The 19,175-nt window shown below is 40.5% G+C and overlaps 1 protein-coding gene across 1 annotated transcript in view; it reads left to right on the top strand.

The window, feature by feature from the left end:
* PPP1R21 (protein phosphatase 1 regulatory subunit 21) overlaps positions 1-16,725 on the top strand; it is a 25,680-nt gene extending 8,955 nt beyond the window's left edge. The window contains exons 9-22 of the mRNA XM_026048067.1: positions 264-413; positions 3,676-3,777; positions 3,852-3,940; positions 4,592-4,728; positions 5,644-5,736; positions 7,358-7,485; positions 7,787-7,939; positions 8,671-8,763; positions 9,646-9,879; positions 10,699-10,734; positions 11,693-11,809; positions 12,791-12,889; positions 14,338-14,466; positions 15,719-16,725. Coding sequence (XP_025903852.1) covers positions 264-413; positions 3,676-3,777; positions 3,852-3,940; positions 4,592-4,728; positions 5,644-5,736; positions 7,358-7,485; positions 7,787-7,939; positions 8,671-8,763; positions 9,646-9,879; positions 10,699-10,734; positions 11,693-11,809; positions 12,791-12,889; positions 14,338-14,466; positions 15,719-15,748 — 1,590 coding nt within the window. The 3' untranslated portion in view covers positions 15,749-16,725. The remainder of the gene's footprint in view (positions 1-263; positions 414-3,675; positions 3,778-3,851; positions 3,941-4,591; positions 4,729-5,643; positions 5,737-7,357; positions 7,486-7,786; positions 7,940-8,670; positions 8,764-9,645; positions 9,880-10,698; positions 10,735-11,692; positions 11,810-12,790; positions 12,890-14,337; positions 14,467-15,718) is intronic.
* Positions 16,726-19,175: the final 2,450 nt, after the last annotated feature.

Genomic DNA, 19,175 nt, shown 5'->3' with positions numbered 1-19,175 from the left:
AAGTGAAATTTCTCTTATCTGTTACTAACTTTTATATGAAATAAAATGTTTTTATCTCCATAGAAATGTATACAATTGCAAATAGTGTTGTAAATGAGTAAACTTTACTTGTAAAGATATAGATAGTTATTACCCAGTATTTTGGGACTGCCTAGAAATAGATAGTCTTAGATGATTMTATTTTTCTTACATTTACCCATGGAATTTTTTTTTTGTTTAAATAGATACACCTCAGATATAACTTTTTCTGACTGTCTTTACAGCTGAAGTTGCGAGACCTGGCTGGACAGGCCCTTGCTTTCGTTCAGGATCTTGTAACAGCTCTCCTCAACTTTCACACGTACACTGAACAGAAAGTCCAGATATTTCCTGTTGATTCTGCAACAGATACTATATCACCATTAAATCAGAAGGTAAGGCTCGCTGATGGCCATTTTAAATTTGCTCGGTTATGTTGACCTTMGAGATCAGATCAGTTTCATTGTGGAACTTCCTTCAACTACTGTTGCCACATGCTRAAAGTTATGGCCCTGAGGGGGCAGCCTGTCTTTCGTGGGAGGACTTTTCTGTTGGGTGAATTATTTGAATGTGAGCAAGGGTGGGTGTTTTTGTTGCAGACAATTCTTCTCTTGTGCCTTTGCTACAGAAGCAAAGTCACAATRATGATATGATTTATGATAGATCTGAGCTTTTTTTTAAAGTGCTACTTGCATTTATGAAGAGTTTAGGTGACTGCTTTAAAATATCTATAAAATAAATATATAACTAAAATACATAATTAGAGTATATGCTTCACTTCGTATAAAAGCACAGTGGGAGAATGGGAAATGTTGGCCAGAACATCTCGTGTTTAACTCTAGAGTGGAATCGACTGTGTGCAAGGTAGGATTATGCAGGAGASAACTTGAGTTTCTGGTCCATTGCCAAACACTAACCTTATGCTGGCTTTGGGTTATCTGTGTTGCCCTCTTTCCTGTAAGTCTGCAGTGTCATGTCTGTAAAGCATGTTGAAATTATATTTTTTTTATAAAAGGCTCTGCTCTTTCCATGCAACTCTGTGGAAGATACCTCTGAGAACATCACTCAGAACTGTTAAGATGCCATCTGTGACTTTTCTCTGTGCCACAAAGCACAAAATAGAACTTCATGCCCAAAGACGTGGCGCAAATCTGTATATTTTGCTATAAACTTGCTTTGATAKCTCAGTTGTTGACTTCATAGTCCCGGTGGATCTATGCATATTTTACCTGTCCGATAACCTAGTGATTATTTCAGTTTAGTATTTTTAATGGTTCAGGCTTAAGTCACAGGAAGAACACTTTCATTCATTGAATGATTGTTGCCAGTGTAGTGGCAGTGTAAACTATCTCCAAACTCCCTTATTCTTGGAAGGACCTCTTTAATCTCTTTGCAGTCAACAAATACGTGTGTGAACATGTTTTTCCACTAAAGAAATCCCAATCCCTTTACCTTCACAGTCCTTTCAGCTATTCCAATAAAGAATACACTGTGTCAGAGGTTCATAGATCTTAATTTGAGGAAGAAGAGGCTTTTCTTGTTCCTGGCACTAAACACACTCAAGATGATGCATCCTTTTTGCAAAACCTCTTCCCTTCTGTCATCTTCCACGTTCTTTGGGGCAGAGGCTGTCTCTCCTTGTCTACATGGCCTAGCATGGTGATTGGATTCTACAGATATTAATGCTATTTATACAAAGTGGCTAAAATCAGAGTTCCTAGTCATCACTTCTTGCACTTTTTGAATTCTTAATGTCCTGATTAACATCTCCCCATTGCTTTTCAGCAAAGTGCTTTTACACAGCTGAAACTTGCAACTTAATCAGAACTAATTTAATTCTCTTTCATAATTGACTCCGATTCAGTAGCTCAGGCCTTTTTTGGCCTCGCAGTGGTCCCTGGCTCCAGCTTTTTTGCAACGAAGCTGCCTCAGCGCGCCCGGCTGCTCGGGGCGCTCGCTGCAGCTTTCCAGCAGCTGAGCATCTTTTGTTGCTCCCCGAAGCTGACGCTATATTTGTGGCTACCTGCTTGCTTTACAGATGTTCTTGGTGTGATCTTAGSTCCTGCACTGCGTGGATCAAAAAAGTCTCCCCTTAATGCAGTAGAGCAGATGAGTCAGTAGTGTCAGGTAGTGGCTTCGCGCACTCGCACTGATTTGTTTTTCCCCAACTCCAGGTTTTGTCTGGCGCTTTCAAGCTATTTCCCCCAACAAACACTCAAAGTAGATGTGGACAGTTCCCTTCCAGGTTCAAGTATTCCTTTTCTCTTTGAGTATTGGATTGCTGGGTTCTCTTGGGTCTTCAGCATCGTACCAGATAACTGCAGCCCTCTTGCAGCACAAGACAGGAGCATTTTGCATGCGGTGGTGCTTCCTCCTTAGACTTAAGAATTTTTCCTGATTCCATCCAGATTTGTGCATGCATGAAGGAGAGCTAAGCATTTCTATTGTCTTAATGCTGTGTTTCTGCATCATAATTAATTGGAAACTTATACCTTACTTGCCTGGGACCTTTAGCTACTTTTCTAATATAAATAATCAAAGGTGAAGGTAACTTCCTGTGGGAAAAAATAAAAAACAAGATTACTTTTGGCTCTGTATGTCAATCGGTGGAAAAAAGCTTCTTGTTGTACTGTAGTATCAGAGTCAAAAGCTGGTGTTACTTTTGCATTCCAGTTGAATGGAAGAGTAAATAGCTTGATTTTCGGGCACACATTGTTTTGAGGGGGAGGGAGGGGAATCTACAGAAGTTATTCAGGGGACTTGATGCTAAATCAGACAGCTGCCTGAGGCCCAGGTTTCTCCTTTGCTCTACCCTGGCCTAGCCACAGAAAGCAGCAGTTCTCCCTTCAGTTAGTTACTGCTTCCTCCTTTGCACTGGCATAAGCACGTCTTGCTAATGCAGCAAACTGGGCTAGAAACCGGGATTAAAACTTCCCTTGTTGGTTGCTAGATTTAGGCCAGACTAGGTGCTATGTGGCTGAGCTGATGCCCAGGAGAAGAGGGCAACATGAAGAGCAGGTGAGAAGAAGGTAGGAAAGCTCATTTTGCCAGCTGAACAGGGGCCTGAAACCAGCCTAATTGGATGTACCTGAGCTCTGAGGGATGCCARACCTTCCGTGTGAGAAGCAGAGGTCTGGTGTGCTGTCGAAGGGAGGCAGGGTACTGTGGAAAGCCCAGGGTAGGGTTTGGCATTACAGCCTTTGCTGAACCCCATAGCTCTCCCTCAAGGTACAAGTTAGCCTACCCTGTAGCAAGAGGTGGCTCTGCACCACTTCCCTCTTCCATCTTGTAATCCACCTCCTTGGGGTTACCCGAGATGAAAGGTGCTCCGTGGAAGTGAACTGTTCAGTTGCTGCCTACAAAACCTGTAATCCCTGACACAAACCGTCTCCAGGTGAGGAGCAACTTCTTTGCTGTTAGGGTGACAGAGCAGTGGAACAGGCTGCCCAGGGGGGTTGTGGAGTCTCCTACTGTGGAGGTCTTCAAAACCCGCCTGGATGCCACCCTGTGTCACATGCTGTAGGTGTGCCTGCTTGAGCAGGAAGGTTGGACTAGATGATCTGTAGAGGTCCCTTCCAACCTTAAATATTCTGTGAATCTGTGAAACCCTGTGCCAAAGCATCCAGCAAGCACCATTTTAAATCTCCCTGTGCTCAGTTCTCACAGTATCTTCATGAAAACGCGTCSTACGTCCGCCCTCTGGAGGAAGGAATGCTGCACTTGTTCGAGAGCATCACGGAAGACACCGTGACCGTGCTGGTGGGTTTTCTTATTTTTAGCCTTGAGAAAGTTCTCTGCTCTACAAAAATACTCACGTGTTGTTTTTCTCCCAGGAAACAGCGGTGAAATTGAAGGCTTTTGCAGAACACTTGTCTTCGTACTTATGCTTTTTAAGAAAGATTCTTCCGTACCAATTAAAAAGGTACTTTTGATTTAATAGATCAAAGTCAAAGGGCACTATGTATCATATTGTTCAATAGCACTGACACTTTTCGAGTATTGTAGGCAGAAGTTGTTGAATTTCTGAGTCTGCCTAGAGATGTAGATAACGCTAAGATCTWGAGATGCAAAGTGAACTAAGCCAGATGCACTCCTTTGTGCAGTGAAAAACTTTGCTCCTGGGTGCTTTGAAGGGAGGTGAATAATCAGCACAAAGTAGTATTTGGAAGGAGAAGGAAAAAGCTTATTTTATGCCTCCTTTGTGCCTCTTCTGCACTTCCAGCTCTTCTGCACTTCCAGAAGCTCTTTATGCAGTAGAGGAAAGGTTTTGAAACTGATGCTCTCAATTCCTCACCATGGGTGTACATAGCTCTGCTCTTCAGGAGGTCCTGCCTTTTCACAGAGGCTTCTGAGAGGCTCCTGCTTGTGCTCAGAAATTGTTACATATGGCTTGGTTACTGCAGTGTGTTAACCTGTCTCAAGTACTGTACCTTGGCTGTTTCAGGCTTGGGATGTGGAGAACACAACTTATCTAGCCCAAATTCACAGGCTTGTTTCTCTTTATGCTTGTGCTGTTGTGTGTTTTTTTTTATTATTTTTATTATTATTATTTAACTCATTCGTATATTCCTAGTTTGGAAGAAGAGTGTGAGTCTTCTCTTTGCACAGCTGCCTTAAGAGCTAGAAATATGGAGCTACACAGAGACATGAAGAAGCTGACTGCGGTCTTTGAGAAGCTGCACGTGTACATTAGTCTCCTTGCTCTACCAAGTAAGTGCCTCTTTCAGCTCAATTGCTTTGAGAATGTGAGGTACTAGTGTTGCTTATGTGCTAACTTTCCTTAAAAAAAAAAAAAAAAAATCTATGGATGCAGGAAAATTAGGTTAATGCTTATTTCTAGATACAGGCTAAGCTGTGGAGCAGGTGAGTTTTGCAGTGTGTGCTGCACTGTGCTGCACTGAGTGTGCTGCAAGACACTTTTTTCTTCTATGTGCCATTTTCTCCCCTCCTCACTTCCTGAGGAGGAAGAGAATGATGATGGATGTGGCCGGTGTTCAAGCTAGAAGCTGGCGGGCAATCCAATTTAGCACATTTTCTGTAGTCATAAACCTGTGGAGAAGAAATGACATTTTTTTATAGTATGATTGACACTACATCTTTTGTCATCACTTAATTGTTAAGAAACCAAGTTTAATCATTTATCCCTTTCAACTCTATCCATAATGTTATTAACGTGCCACTTGCRATAGGTTATAATGAAATAAAATCAAGTCAAATGTTTGGGTGGGGAACAGTATCCAAATACATGCTGGAAATAAAAGCAAATAGTTGTTATGTAGCTTCAGATTATTTCAGTCTTAGAAGGACAGTGAATTTTTTTCTGTAATGAATGCTTTGATATGCTCAATTCATCACTGAGGCAAAAATTGCTGAGGATATTTGTAAAGTCTAAATGAAACCTAAAAAACTTGGAAGTCTTTTGATGTGCTTACTCAGTAAGCAAAATTCAGTAGAGAATTTTTAATGCTGAAGGGGAAATTTTAATCAATGAATCTGCCTCTTCTGTTCTAAAGATTTAAGCCCATGCATGTGTTTCTAGTAGGCAGAAATGGGATGCTTTTTCAGAGCTAACTTTTTTCATTCATGATTAACTTTATTTCTTTCCTTTTTGTGTGGACTCTTTAGGTACAAAACCAGAAAGTGGTCTTAGGACGAATTACAGCTTTGTGTTTACAAACATTGCTACAAGTCTTCATGGATTTCACGTCATTCTGGAAGGTGAGGGGAATGGARTAGAGGCATGTTGCACCTTTGTTATTTTCATATAAATATATGCATACACGTATACTTTCTGTATGGCAGTATCTAAATGGGTAAAGGCAAAACAGCAAATGAAACTGACTGCTCCCTGTTTGTTTGGGTGATCCATGCGTGTTTTTCCTCCTCGGTTCTGCCAGTTTTGTGCAAGTTCCTGGGGGACTTAACGGTGGCTCTCTGGAGTTGCCCTGAGCTGTATTGCCTCAGTTTCCTCATTGTATCGCTGTGGTGGACCAGCGTGCAGAGCGGAATGCCTTTACATGGACATGTTTTCCCCTACTGTTGACCTAGTCTCAGCCATCAAAATTGATTTTATTTACAGCCTTTAGGCAGCTTATTCTTCTAACATGAATATGCAACCAAATCTTACCAAGAAGTTAGTTTTCACTTTGAAATTCTAACTTCCTCCTTGAAAATGGCTTATGCTCTCCTTTTATCAGAAGGATGGGGATATGTTACACTTTCAGTCAAGCATTGTTTGTTTAAAACTGAGGGGAAAAGGGATTAAAAATACTAATGTTTCTTTGWTTATTTTAGAATATTCTGTCCCACRTAGCTTTTCCCTGGGAAAACGTTCAGTGCAGTTGAATCATTTTGATACTAGTCATCTGTACAAACATTAAGCTTTTATAAACTTAAATAAAATGTGTCATCCTCAAGGTGTTAGTAATAAGTCAAGATTATTACCCATTTTGCATGGCGCTTATTGTTGTTGATTTAATCTCTCTCTTCATGTACAATCTTGTAGCACGGATAAGTGTTATATATAACCTTCTAGTTTCCTAATAGAGTTGCTGTAATTTCAACAACCTCAAGGCAAAACTTGCACCTTAAAGATGGGAAAAAAACTGTCCGTGGGATCATTAGCTAAGGAGGCTGTTTGTGCTTGATGCCTCCCATCGCTGTTTGCCTGGTTTTTGTTTTCTCTGACCTTCCTCACCAACCCAAACTAATTTCCAGCTTCCTGAACTTGTCACCAAATTTCCTTGGTGGTCATAACCTGGAATTCTTTGTTCTGTAGCGATAGATTTTTATTGTAATAGTTTATTTGTGAAATAGCTTGTTTTTTTTAACTAGACCAAAATTACAAATTTTTTCTTCCTTCCATGATAAACACCCGTTGTCTTTAATTTTGGTGCTCCTGAAGTTCATGTATGGAAATTACCACTTTTCTTTGTAAATGACTTCCAAAAAGCTGATTTTTAAGATGGTTGCTAATTTTAATGGAAAGAGTCAATTAGTAAAATCCTGAAATCTCTGTATATGGAAATGGCAAGTTTACTTTTTAAATTAATTTGCTGGTTTAAAACTTTGGCTCCCTTTTATTGCTATGGTTTTGAGGGATGCTGAGCACACTTGAAAATATGCCCTTTTATTCTCCCTTTTGTGCACAATGTCTCTTTCTGAGCTTTGTAAGCAGATGTTCAAGACAGTCTGCTGAAAAGTTAAAGAATATCCAGACTCATGTTTTATACAGTTGCTTGTAGAAGAGAAAATGTTCAAAGCCCAAATCCAGAAAAGTTGACTTTGAAAAATGGCTGATTATACAGATAAACGAAATAACTGTTTTTGTCTTTTTTAGACATTTCCAAGCACTACAGTCAGAAAGCAACTTTAGAACAAGAGGTTCCAACAGCCACGCAGAAGCTTATAACAACAAATGACTGCATTTTATCCTCTGTTGTGGCCTTAACAAATGCAGTGGGCAAGGTAATAGTATTCTCTGTTTCAATATAGTGTCTCAACTTAAGCAGCCTTTAAAAAATATATTCTTTGAGAGATGTAGTGATCACTGTTTCTGGTATTAATAATGTATAGTATCAGTTTATTCTAAACTATTTCTAGGTGATATGTTAAAAGCAACTGCATGTTTGATAAGAGTAGATACTGCGAAGAAGATCCTGTGTTAATAAAGTCTATACATGTGTAAGATACGAAGGATATAACTTGTGTGAATTGCCTTTTGTTGTGAAATCCTCTTCCACTTAGTACTTTTTCTTGCTGTGCCTAGATCGCCTCGTTCTTCAGCAACAATTTGGATCACTTCACTGCTTCACTTAGTTATGGACCTAAGGGAGGAACTGAATTCATCAGCCCTCTTTCAGCTGAGTGTATGCTGCAGTACAAGAAGAGGGCAGCTGCCTACATGAAGTCTTTGAAGAAGGTAGGTTCAAATAGCATATGTGCCCAGACAAAGTGCAGTTCACTTGCTGCTATGTCAAAGAATCCAAACWAAGGATTTTCAGTATTTGGAATGAATTTTCCTCTGAAGGAAAAATCCTTCCMTGAGGAAATGGGACTAGGAAGTTCTGCAGAAAATTACTGTTCTGGAAAATGTAGTTGCCCTCACAGCTGAGGATGTGTGATTCCACTGTCTGCTTCCATCCATAGCTTTGTGCCAGGMCTCCCAGGAAAAGAAGGTTCCTTATTTACAATTCTTACCATACTTGCTAAGAATATGGAGTGATTGATACTGTACTCTCATTAAGTACTTTGACTGGAAGATGTTGGGGGTTAACAGGCACAACAAAAAAGGATGTATCCTTGAGAAAATGTGCTGAATCAAAGGGTTAAATGGTATCAGATCTGCCTTCTGTTCCCACTAAAAATTGTAAAGTGATGACRTACTTGACAATTATCATTAAATCACTTTGCTGTGATTCATTTTGAGTTGACTTAAAACTGCATTTGATCGTTAAGTAACACACGGAGTGTGCTGAGCTTTTTTTATTACTGTATTTGGAGGTGAAGGTGGATTTTTCTACTGGATATTAAAAGTTTGGAGTATTTTTTCCCTTTGCTAAAGGGTTTATGGACAGGAAAGAAGTCACAGAAAATGCAAGTTCTTATCTACTGTGAAACGTGAGGGGTTTTTTTTTTTTAATCTGTCTACAGCCTTGCTCAGATTCAGTGCCTTATGAAGAGGCTTTGGCCAATCGCAGAGTTCTTCTGAGCTCCACGGAAAGCAGAGAAGGCCTCGCACAGCAGGTATGCTGGTGTAAGTTCCACTGGCATTTAATAATGTCGACTGTAAAGGAAAAGCATGACTGGGTAGTCTCCCTTTATATTTCAAAGCTTAAAATTAGACTGGAGGTATCTTAGGTTTTGAGAGTAAAATTATTCAAGATTTGCTCTCCTGGACCTGTAGTCTATACATACCATTATGAAAGGTGTGACTGTGCTATTGATCTCCTYCTTGTATAAATACAAGATGTCGGGCCACCTTTACCTAATAATTGAGGTAAAGTCAAAATAAAGACAAGAATAAGGCATTTGAAGATAATCATTTCTCTTATGTGCAGTGCTGACTACATTTTCTACTGTGTAGTATTTATTAGCAGGAAAATCATTTTCTGCTTACAGAAAATGATTTCTTTTCCCCAGAAGGCTTCTGTGATTTGCAGTGGTCTTATGTATGTTAAATATGAAATACTGAATGAGAAATAAAATGTGTGACGTGATAGGATTGACCAGCCTCTGACCTATAGTTCTCACGTGCAGATAGGTRGAGGGATCCTGTGGCTTAGTTTTCTCTTCAAACCTACAACAACRTAGTGCTGCCCATGTATCTTTCCAGTTTATGCAATTCTTCTAATATTCTCATTCTTCTGTATCTTCACAAGCTGTAACTTCAGTCTAAATTGGTGTTCCCAGCTCTGAGCTTGTAATTGTGTCCAAACACAGAGTCTACTCAAACASGATCCTTTTCAACTGCATAAAGGTACTCATGGCTGCAATTCACATCAGTGGCTGTTACCCTCTGCACTATTCCATTAGCTCCTGTGTCCTGTTTCTAAATAATACTGCGGTCAAACAGTTCTTCTGTGTTGTGTGTCTGGTAAGCTGGACTGTTGATTCTTCTTCCTCAAGGTCCAGCAGAGCCTGGAGAAAATTGCGAAACTTGAACAGGAAAAAGAGCACTGGATGTTGGAGGCTCAACTAGCTAAAATAAAGCTCGAGAAAGAAAACCAGAAACTGAAGCACTCTCTTAGTGGCCATTTAGCTGAGTCTGTACAGGAGCGCTCTGTCTTGCCAAATGCAGCTGAGCAGAAGGAGGAGTCCATAGAGAAGAGTCAGAGGGAGCCTGTTAAAACTACGAGTTTGGTAAGTGACTCTTTTCCCTCAATGGAGAGAAGGAAGGAAAAATTCCCTCTTCCTGTCTGGTTATCAAATCAGGAAAATCCCTGCTTTTGAACTAACGTCTCAAGTTTTGGATGCTTTATTCAGTTCCTAGGCACTGGAGCAGTGTATTCTGTTTCAGCAGCAAGGCGTAATATTGGTCGCATGTCAGCATTCCATACTCTGATTTCCTTTAAATCTGTTCTCTCATGGAAGTCAGAAACGATTAACAGTTCTGACTCTAAGAGCAAAATTCAGGCACAAGTATCTCCATAATGTGCCCTGTGCAGCTGGGCACCCTCACCTGGAGTCATAGTAGTTCTCACTAGGTTGCCAATGCAATTTATTAGTCMTACTGGAAAAAGAGGAGTTTAGAAGATGCTCAGGAAATTTAAGATGAATTTCTTYGCTCTTGAAACTGGGTAACCTTAGCACATTGAAATATCTTTCTTTTTTCGCGTATCTCTTGCTTATCTCTTGCTTTTTTTCCCCCCCTCATGTACCTCATAAGGCAAAGGATGCTATTTGGGTTATTTATAGTTTGGATAGTTACTGTGAGCTTTAATTCTGCTCAGAGCATTTGTCCATATATTGTCACTTAGGTTGTGGGTGAAATGCTTGTTTTAATGGACAGCATGCAAAACCTGAACATGCAATGTTTTAATAAACCTTCAATTAGTGTTAACTTTTGGGACTTTCTAAAATTTGAAGTCTTTTCAAAAATTTATGGTAGCCAAAATGATTTATATCTGCAGTAAGTAATTTTGCAGTTCTCATTTAAACCTTTTTTTTTCTTTGTTCCAGATTGGGATGTTGACTATAACTACTGATAATGAAAAGGTAATCTGTAGAACATAAACTAGATATGCTAAATGTTTCAATTCTCACTCTCTTAAAACTTAATTGTGATAATTACTGAAAACATTGCAATAATTTACAGTAATGGGATGAGTCATAAATACTGTCTGTATATGCAAGTTTCTGAAAGTCATTTATTTTATTTTGAATGGACAGTAGCTTCAGAGTTCTGTGTAATGAACTCCCATCTCACGTTCAGCTGACTAGTTCAGTGCTTTCTTTCCCTCTCCTGATTATGCAGGAGCCTGATGTATGTTGGATTTCCTTGCTCTTCCCTTTTCTTTTTTTTTCTTTTTGTTCCCTCTTCTGACTTGTGGAAAGGTTGGCGGCAGGTAATACCACATGCAGGTTCTTAAAAGCTACTGTATAATGTGAAAATTTAGGGTAATGAGAAGATATGTGAAAGTTGCTTCTAAAGGGTGACTATAATTAACAGGAAACTGGTAAGTTTGAAAAACAAACTACCACCCAATGTCCAAACAACCCTCTGACAACCTGCAGCGTTGGAAATATGGGTTTGCAGTGTYTGTGGCTGCTGAAATTTGCTGAAACTTGGCTCTGTGAAGGAGCTCCTGCTGGGGAAAAACAGCAGGCTTCTTGCTAGGTACATGTAGTCCTCTTCTGCAGTGGTTTTCTGTCTTTATCGAGGACTTGGTGATAAACTGAGCAATTCTTACAACTTCAGCAGTTTGGTATGGCAAAAATTGGTAAAGGTRTACCCTTATGTGGTAGTTTTATACAATTTCTTCTGCTTGACACTGAAAATCACCATTTACCTGCTCTAACTTATTTGTTGTTTTGGGTAACATGAAGCTTTTGGATAGGGCAGCCAGACCTTGACTGGGAAGAGTCATTACGGATGATAAGGTTGTGGTGTAATGATGTAGTTTTATTCAATATATAAATACATTTGCTTAATGGGTCTTTTTTGCTTTACCAGGCTCCAGATAATGAGTCTCGTGAAGACTTGATAAAAAACCACTATATGGCCAGGATAGCAGAACTTACATCTCACTTGCAACTTGCTGACAGCAAATCCGTGCACTTTCATGCTGAGGTGAGAGTGCACACAGTGTCTGTCCTGAAAACGGTGAATCCTTAGGTTTTTCAGACAGGTATTGTGACAGCAGGTTAAGAATCTGCTGTGTAATGTTTCAGAAAACTTGTTTCTGGGATGTTTTTTGGCTTTGGTGTAGTGTGCATAAAAATGGGCACTATTGAAAGTTTCTAAAAAAAACTGAGCTTCAACCAAAATGCCACTATTGAAAGTTTCTAAAAAATTGGGCTTTAGTTATGTCTTAATTGCATTTATTGAAGTACAGTGAGTTTCATATAGTTATTTATACAAGGTGAAGTGGCTGGTTTTAATTACTAACCTAGACTTGATTTCATTTTAAAATGGCACTGACATTATTCAGAAGTCTTTGACTGTATTGTCACAAAGGGATAAAGAGAGGACTCTGAGAAATTGGTTTTAGGCACAAGTCACTTTAACTTGAAGATGAAATGAAATGCTTCATTCCCTCCAGAGCTTCYTCTCTTCTTAAACCACAAGTAACTTCCTGTAAGTGGTTAATCCCTCTAGTCAAATTGGCTTGGCCTTCAGATTGTCAGGGGAAATTCTAATTATTTTTTTTTTTTTAAGACTAGATGAGGAATGGAGGAATCAACTCTCTGATACTCTAGCAACATAAGAGACTCATTTGCATTGCTATTTACTTGAGAAATATGTCTTAGCATGAAACATTTCCTAGCAATAACATGAAAAATACMAACCAGTGATACAATGCAAAGACAATTCTGTAAAATGAAGCAAAAAGCTGAATGTTAACTGTTATCCTTGCGTGTAAGAGTGATCGTAAGCTGTGAGCAATTTTCTTGAAATGTAAGGATTGTGTGTGTAAGGAAATGTAAGGAGTATGACTCAGAAAAAATGAAAACCAAATATTTTGGATGTTGAAGCTGGCACTAGACAATAATATTCTGCTGGGACTAACGTTTCTTCTTTCTGCTCTGCTTATGCTGCTGTGATGGACAGTGCCGAGCGCTTGCCAAAAGACTGGCTTTAGCAGAGAAGTCCAAGGAGTCGCTTACGGAAGAGCTGAAACTAGCTAGTCAAAACATCAGCAGACTACAGGTAATAAAATGTTAAGCAGCGTAGGAGATGCATTTCATAAGTGCACATTGCATTGAGGGGAAACGGAGGGGGAGAAATGAAGGCAAGAGAGGGTGGTCATACCTCTACTAGGACCTTAGTAATAAATCTAAAAACTATAAAGTCATGCATAAAATGGGTTAAACCAGTACATTTTAAGTCCATCTGTGAAGTGGAATGTTTCTTCAAGAAGAAGTAGTAGCCATTTAAAGGTGGGAATGTGGCCTGACTGCAGCGCCTTGCCCTCCTGTGTGAGGAGAGGACTGCTCTGTMTACAAGCAGCATTTACATCCGCTCTTTCTTTTTTGTCATATCTTATTTTTTAGCAGTACGCAGGGTGAAAACTGACAGGCTTTGCTCCTGAAATGCCAGGGGGTGAGTGGTTGGTTGGCTGGTTTGTTTTAGGATGGATGGCTCAATAAGCAAAAATAAACTTGGGGCAGCTGAAAAAGTAGTCAAGGATGTAAAAATAGAAATCAGTGGCTTTCAGTGCATTCACTTCTTTTTTCTTATGGAGTTAGTACTTTTATTGCTTGCTTGCTGAGGCAGTGTGTGCCCAAGACACTGCATGTAAGGAATGAATGTAGCTACTAGATGCCTGCCCAAACTGTTCAAGAACACAGTAGTAGTCTCTTGATTTGTCCCTTTAACAAACTTCACAAGCAGTGTGTACCTCACCATGAGATGGCAACGTACAACTACGCAGCAGACTGCGTAATAAGCGACTAGCAGGTGCCCTGTGCTAAATTTAAGCCTGTGTCATGGTGAACCAGAGAATTGTTTAGCTTGGAAGAGAACTCTGAAGGTAACGTAGTYCCCTCTGTGGTCAAACCAGAACTAAGCTCAGGTTGAATGAAGAGTTCCCTGCATGCCACACTGGCCTGCTGCCACGYTGGCTTAATTTTCTGAGCGCTGGTCTGGTTTTGCTCTGAGGAGGTTGTCCTTGAAGATGAGCCAGCTTTTTGGGACCCCTTTACTTTCCAGGGTGGTTTTCTGTGGSATCTTGCCAAACAGATCCTTGGAAAAGCCATGCCCCTTTGTACCTCTGGCTCTCCGCAGCCAAAGCTGCCGTTTGCTCTCACGTGCCAGTTTTTCCTTGTTTATGAGGAAGGGATCCAGCAGAGTGTGTCTGTCAGGCCTGTTGACAACTTGTACTAAGAAATTGCCTTATTGCATTGAAGAGACCTCCTGGATGTTTGTCACACCACGTGAGAGGGAGGGTGCTCTGTGCGTGAGAGCAAATAAAAGAAAATAGCTGTCAGCTCCTTAGTTAAGGGATTTATTTATTTATTTTTCCCAGTGGYTTACTTGCACACATTCAGCATCAAAATTTTTGACTACTAGGTGGAAATCCAAATGGGTCATTTTGCTGTTTGTCACTAATATTAAGCAAATGCTTCTGGTTGTCCTTTCCCCTCTCCTCCCTGTAGGATGAATTGATGACGACAAAGAGGAGTTACGAGGATCAGTTGAGCATGATGAGTGACCATCTCTGCAGTATGAATGAAACCTTAACTAAACAAAGGGAGGAAATTGATACACTAAAGATGACTAGTAAGGTAAGTTGCAGGTATGGACACTGGGCACTGACTGCAGCCTGGGCCTCTGTGGTTGCATTTGGCATGTGTGCATTACAAATCCAGTTACAAACTGGAGTTGTTCTCTGCCAGTTGGAAAGAGAGCTCCAAACTGTCCTGCATAGTTGAGTGAAGCAAAGACTCTTGGAAAACACACTGAAGTACAAGATGCTTTGTGTCACTGTTTCAAAGYAGGCTCTGAAAATGTACCCTTTTTKTATTCCGTSTGGTGAAAATAAAAAAATACTTGCAAATCCCCTTAGTGGTGCCRGGTGTTTGTGCTTCACTTTCAGGTAGGAGCGTCTTCCCTGCACTCCTTTGGTGGTTGCAGGATACTCTGCTCTTGACAGTTACTCTTTCTCCCTGTGTTACTTCCATGTTCTAGTTCATCTTGTGGGTTTTTTTTTTTTTTTTTGCCTCTTCCCCTGTGGAAATGAAAATATTGCCACTAATTCTCTTGTGAATTGTTTTAAAATGCATGCTTGGACTCTTGGCTTGGAAAAACCATCTTCATCAGCAATAACAGTTTTTGACTTGTTTATTTTAGTGATGCAGTAACTGGAAGCCTGCCACTTGGAGCAGTCATTGCTTAAACCATGCTGTATCACTTCCTGAAGATTTTCAGGAGAAAAAACTAACAAAAACAAAAATTCAACCCTGATTATTTCAGCTATATTTGTCCTTCACTAATCTGTCTGTGAAGTTAAACTAGCGTTCTTCTCTTTAATTGTGGGATGTATGGAAGGAGGTTTTACTGATGGGTAAAAATCCATGCCTTGATTATAGAGGTTCCATGAGAGCCATCTTTATTTTTAGATTCTTCTCCACATGTGCAGAATTGCTTTTCTTTAGATGTCTGAGTTTGATTTTGGCATTGCAAATTTTTGGATTTTTTGTTTTTTTTGGTGTGTAATCTTTTATATGTGTGTATTTTATTTAATGTTTAGGGGAAAACGTTTAGCTGTATGCTGACCTTAGCACTTTGTTTTTTATGAAGTTTTTTCTGGAGGTTTTCTGCTTCTGAGAATTGAAAGGGATTATTATAGGGTCACTCTCTAAGCAAGTAGTTCAAAATTAAATAACTGTAGGCAGTGGTTTTGGTTTTCAAATGCTGCCMAAAGGCAAGAAGTGACCCAGTGCCTTCCCTTCCAGGCCTCAGGTTGTTACATACCTGTAGTTTGTGTAAACTTCTTTATCTGAATTATCTCTGTTCACTTATTTCTCGTTRCTCCAGGGAAACTCTAAAAAGAACAAAAGTCGATAGTTCACAGCTAACCAACCATCTTCAGAGGCTGCTGCTGCACAGATTGCAGATCCGGGCAACTCCCTGTCCAGCTCCTGGTGGTTGCAGGAAGCAGAGGTGTTTTTGGGTCTGGTAAAGGCAGTTTTGGTGCTGTCGGTGGCTTTCAGACATTTAGAATTTGTAACGGATGAAATGGAACTTAATGTCAGCTCTGAACCAGAAAATATGTACTCTGTGGATAATTTATATAGTAATTACCCTCAGTTTTTACTGTGCACTTTTTAAAACCAGATTTTAATTTCATGTAACTTCAGCTTTTGTATATTTTCAGATCTGATTATGTGTTAACAAACTAGATATCAGTGCAGTAGTTGGTTTCTGAGTTAAGTTGAACTGTCAATGTGTACATTCGGTTACTAGCTAATAGCAGTCTAAAAATGAAGCTTGAAGACTTTTTGGGGGCCATGCACGCTGTGCAGTTAATGTAAATGTGTTATTCCTGTTCTCAGCTCTTCTGAAATTATTGGGGTTGTGGCTTTAATAATGATTTCTATAAATTCACACAAGTAAATGGGATCATTCTTATTGTAGACCATAATAATGAAAACTTGCTGCTTGTATTTGGCACTTTGGATTCTGAAATAAAGAGCACAAATAGCTGGCTTGGGATATGTGTATGAAATTACTTTAAACACTTATGTAGGCATTTTGTTTACTGATTGAAATAGCTTGAAATAACTGTGTAAAACTACAGCAAAATGTGCTTGTAGGWTGCCCCAAAGAGAAGCAATATACATTTGTAGAATAAATCTGCTAACTGTGCTTTTTTACAGTAAAAAAATATGAATCATGTAGCAGATTTAAGCACTGAATTTGCAAAGAAGTCTTTTGTGGAATTTAGACGTTATCCTGATGGAGTGACTGTGGGTGAGGATGCGGCTTTTTCTGTGTTTCAGGAGATGTGTGAACTTTCAGCCTCCTGAATCTCTTAGAAWTTCAGTGACAGCTGTAACACAAGTTGTCACAGCATTTCTCTTTTAAATTAGATGCTGTGCTGCTCAACACTTTGCCTCGAGTTTCTGTGCCATAACTTGCATTATGGCACTTGTCCCGTAGGGATTTATGTTGATACCAACTGTATCCGTGTGTATTGTGAACATGTAATAAAATCAGTTGCAGAAAGGCAGCTGGATTCGCTTGCTTTATGCTGCTTGCGTGTGGATTGCACAGTGTGCACTCGTGGCAAGATGCTCAGGCTTGGTCCCCGTGAGCTGAGCTTAGCGGCGAGTCCCGCCTGGCTGTGCTTGGTGTGTTGCTCGCGGTGGGTTAGTGTGAGCAGGGCCGCGGGCTGTGTCTCAGACAAGGTGTGTTCTGCAGCCTGGTGCTGCAGTATGAACAGCACAGCCCACGTTGACGTCCACTCACCGGCAGCTTCCCAAAGCAAGTGTGTGTCCTACACTGCAGCTGCTCTGAGATCTGATTTTGGGGAGTCCCTTAAGAAAAGGGACCCCCCCAAAAGCGGAAAGAGAGGGGAAAGAGCATCAAATGATTTAAAACTACCTAGAGCTGCTAATGAGGCCAGCAGGGAGGAGTGTTTACTTTCTCCCTAACCCTTCTCTTAAAGCTTGTTTCATGTTCTACTGTTTTAAGTAGCCAGGGAAGCTGATTGTTTTCTTCCAGGTCTTCTGAAGCCGTCTCTTCTATGGATTTCTACTCTGCAGCAAAGGTATGAGTTCAAGTGGCTTGTGTTTTGATTCTCTCATGCTACTTATAGGTGGCTGCATTCAGAGAAGGATTTTTGCATACGCCCTTTTTTGAAAGGCGTAAGTTAACAATACGCTTTGAAAGTTGGTTTTACGTTTTCAAACAAGTTTAAACCACCTGGGTTACCTCTAGCTATTTTTGCAACTGGGCATAGCACTGCACCAGAACTAGAATCAATACTGMGTGTAGAGGCACCTAGGTGCAATTCTGAGGAGTGCTGGTTTACCAACGTTTTTCCCTTGGACTAGCGGTGTGGAGATCTATTTGAGCATCTGCCTCAGCTGTAAATATGCACATGGAGGGACACGTAGGCATTTTGGGTCACTGAAGCTGAATCCCTTGAGGTTGTTTTTAACGAAAAGTTTTCAAGYAAGTTCTGGACAGCTGTAACTATTAATATACAAAAATTAGGATCTTTGAAAAATGGTGGGATGCGGTACCTGCTGTTGTGGTGTGAMGAAGACAAAGCCATGCTCTTCTCGRTGGGAACCTGTGACACACTGAGAGATAACAGGTGCTGATGGAAGTAGAAAACTTCCTCACACGTGCAGCTAGGCAGTGAGCTTTGCGAGTTGTCTGTCTGTCGGGTGGCAGTCTCATGCTTAGAAGGCAGTTTGAGAGCACTTAGCCTGCCAACAGCATGGTCAARATGAAAACAAAACTTAATGCAATTACGAACAAAAAAGGAATTGCTGCAGGAGGTCTGGTTCCCCTCTTACCCAGGCCAGATGCCACTCCATGAGGAATGCTTAGCTCGTGCTTTCTACCTGTTGTTACTTGCAGTATTACTCAGCAGTGACTCGAGGTCGTGTTTAAGAGGCTGTTCCTGTCCCAATTCCCAGGCATTTCCCTTAGTTTCCAAGCCAATCCAGGTCTACCTGAAGGGGAGCCTGCAGAGCTGCTGCCTTCCAAGGAGCGGTGGCTGCAGAGGGTGGCTCCTGGGGTCTTTGTAAGCYGAAGCCTGAGAGGAGCAATGAAATCTCCCACCTGGAAATGTGCCTGGGGCTGCTCCCCCTCGGAATGCCGGCGCCTTTAGCCGGGTCAGTGCTAATTTCCATCCACTTGGCTTCTTGCAGAGGCTTGGGGTGCAGAGACTCGCATTGATTTAGTGCGAGGGTGATGTAGTTGACCTGCAAAATAAAAAGCATGTGCTTCTCACTGGGCTTGACTTGCCTGTCAGGCTGCTCAGTTACTGCTGCTAGAAGAATTTTGTTTTTCAAGTTGATACATGAAATTGTAAAAGCAAATATAACTAACTTCTGTAACTTCAGGAGTCAAATGATGTATCTGCACTGATTTTCACCTCTAGATCACATTACAAGTTCAAAACCTTATAAAGAGATGGAATTAACCTTTGAAATCCAGACCTGATATCAAAGCTCCCTATTTACATTCTTCCATAAGCAACAGAGTTGTCTTGAGAAGTGGGAAGGCCATAAAGCTGAAAGTCCAGAGTAGAATTTCCAGTTATTTTAAGCACTACAAATTATATTTACACTTGGAAACTAGTCTGGGRCAGCATCTAGCTTTTTGCAATTTTCTAACCATACACAGGATATTGCCTCCGAAACGAGTATGTAGAGAGGAAGAAAGAGAAGCCTGAAATGTGTCACCCCTCCTGGAGATTCGGACTTTCTTCCTTTCACACCTAGAAGACTTCAGCCTGTGTGTGAAGGGTAAGTGC

The sequence above is a fragment of the Nothoprocta perdicaria genome, unplaced genomic scaffold (assembly GCF_003342845.1).
Source record: "Nothoprocta perdicaria isolate Ctin4 unplaced genomic scaffold, notPer1 scaffold_51, whole genome shotgun sequence".
In the NCBI taxonomy this organism is placed as follows: domain Eukaryota; kingdom Metazoa; phylum Chordata; class Aves; order Tinamiformes; family Tinamidae; genus Nothoprocta; species Nothoprocta perdicaria.
This window is presented reverse-complemented; position numbering and strand designations above follow the sequence as displayed.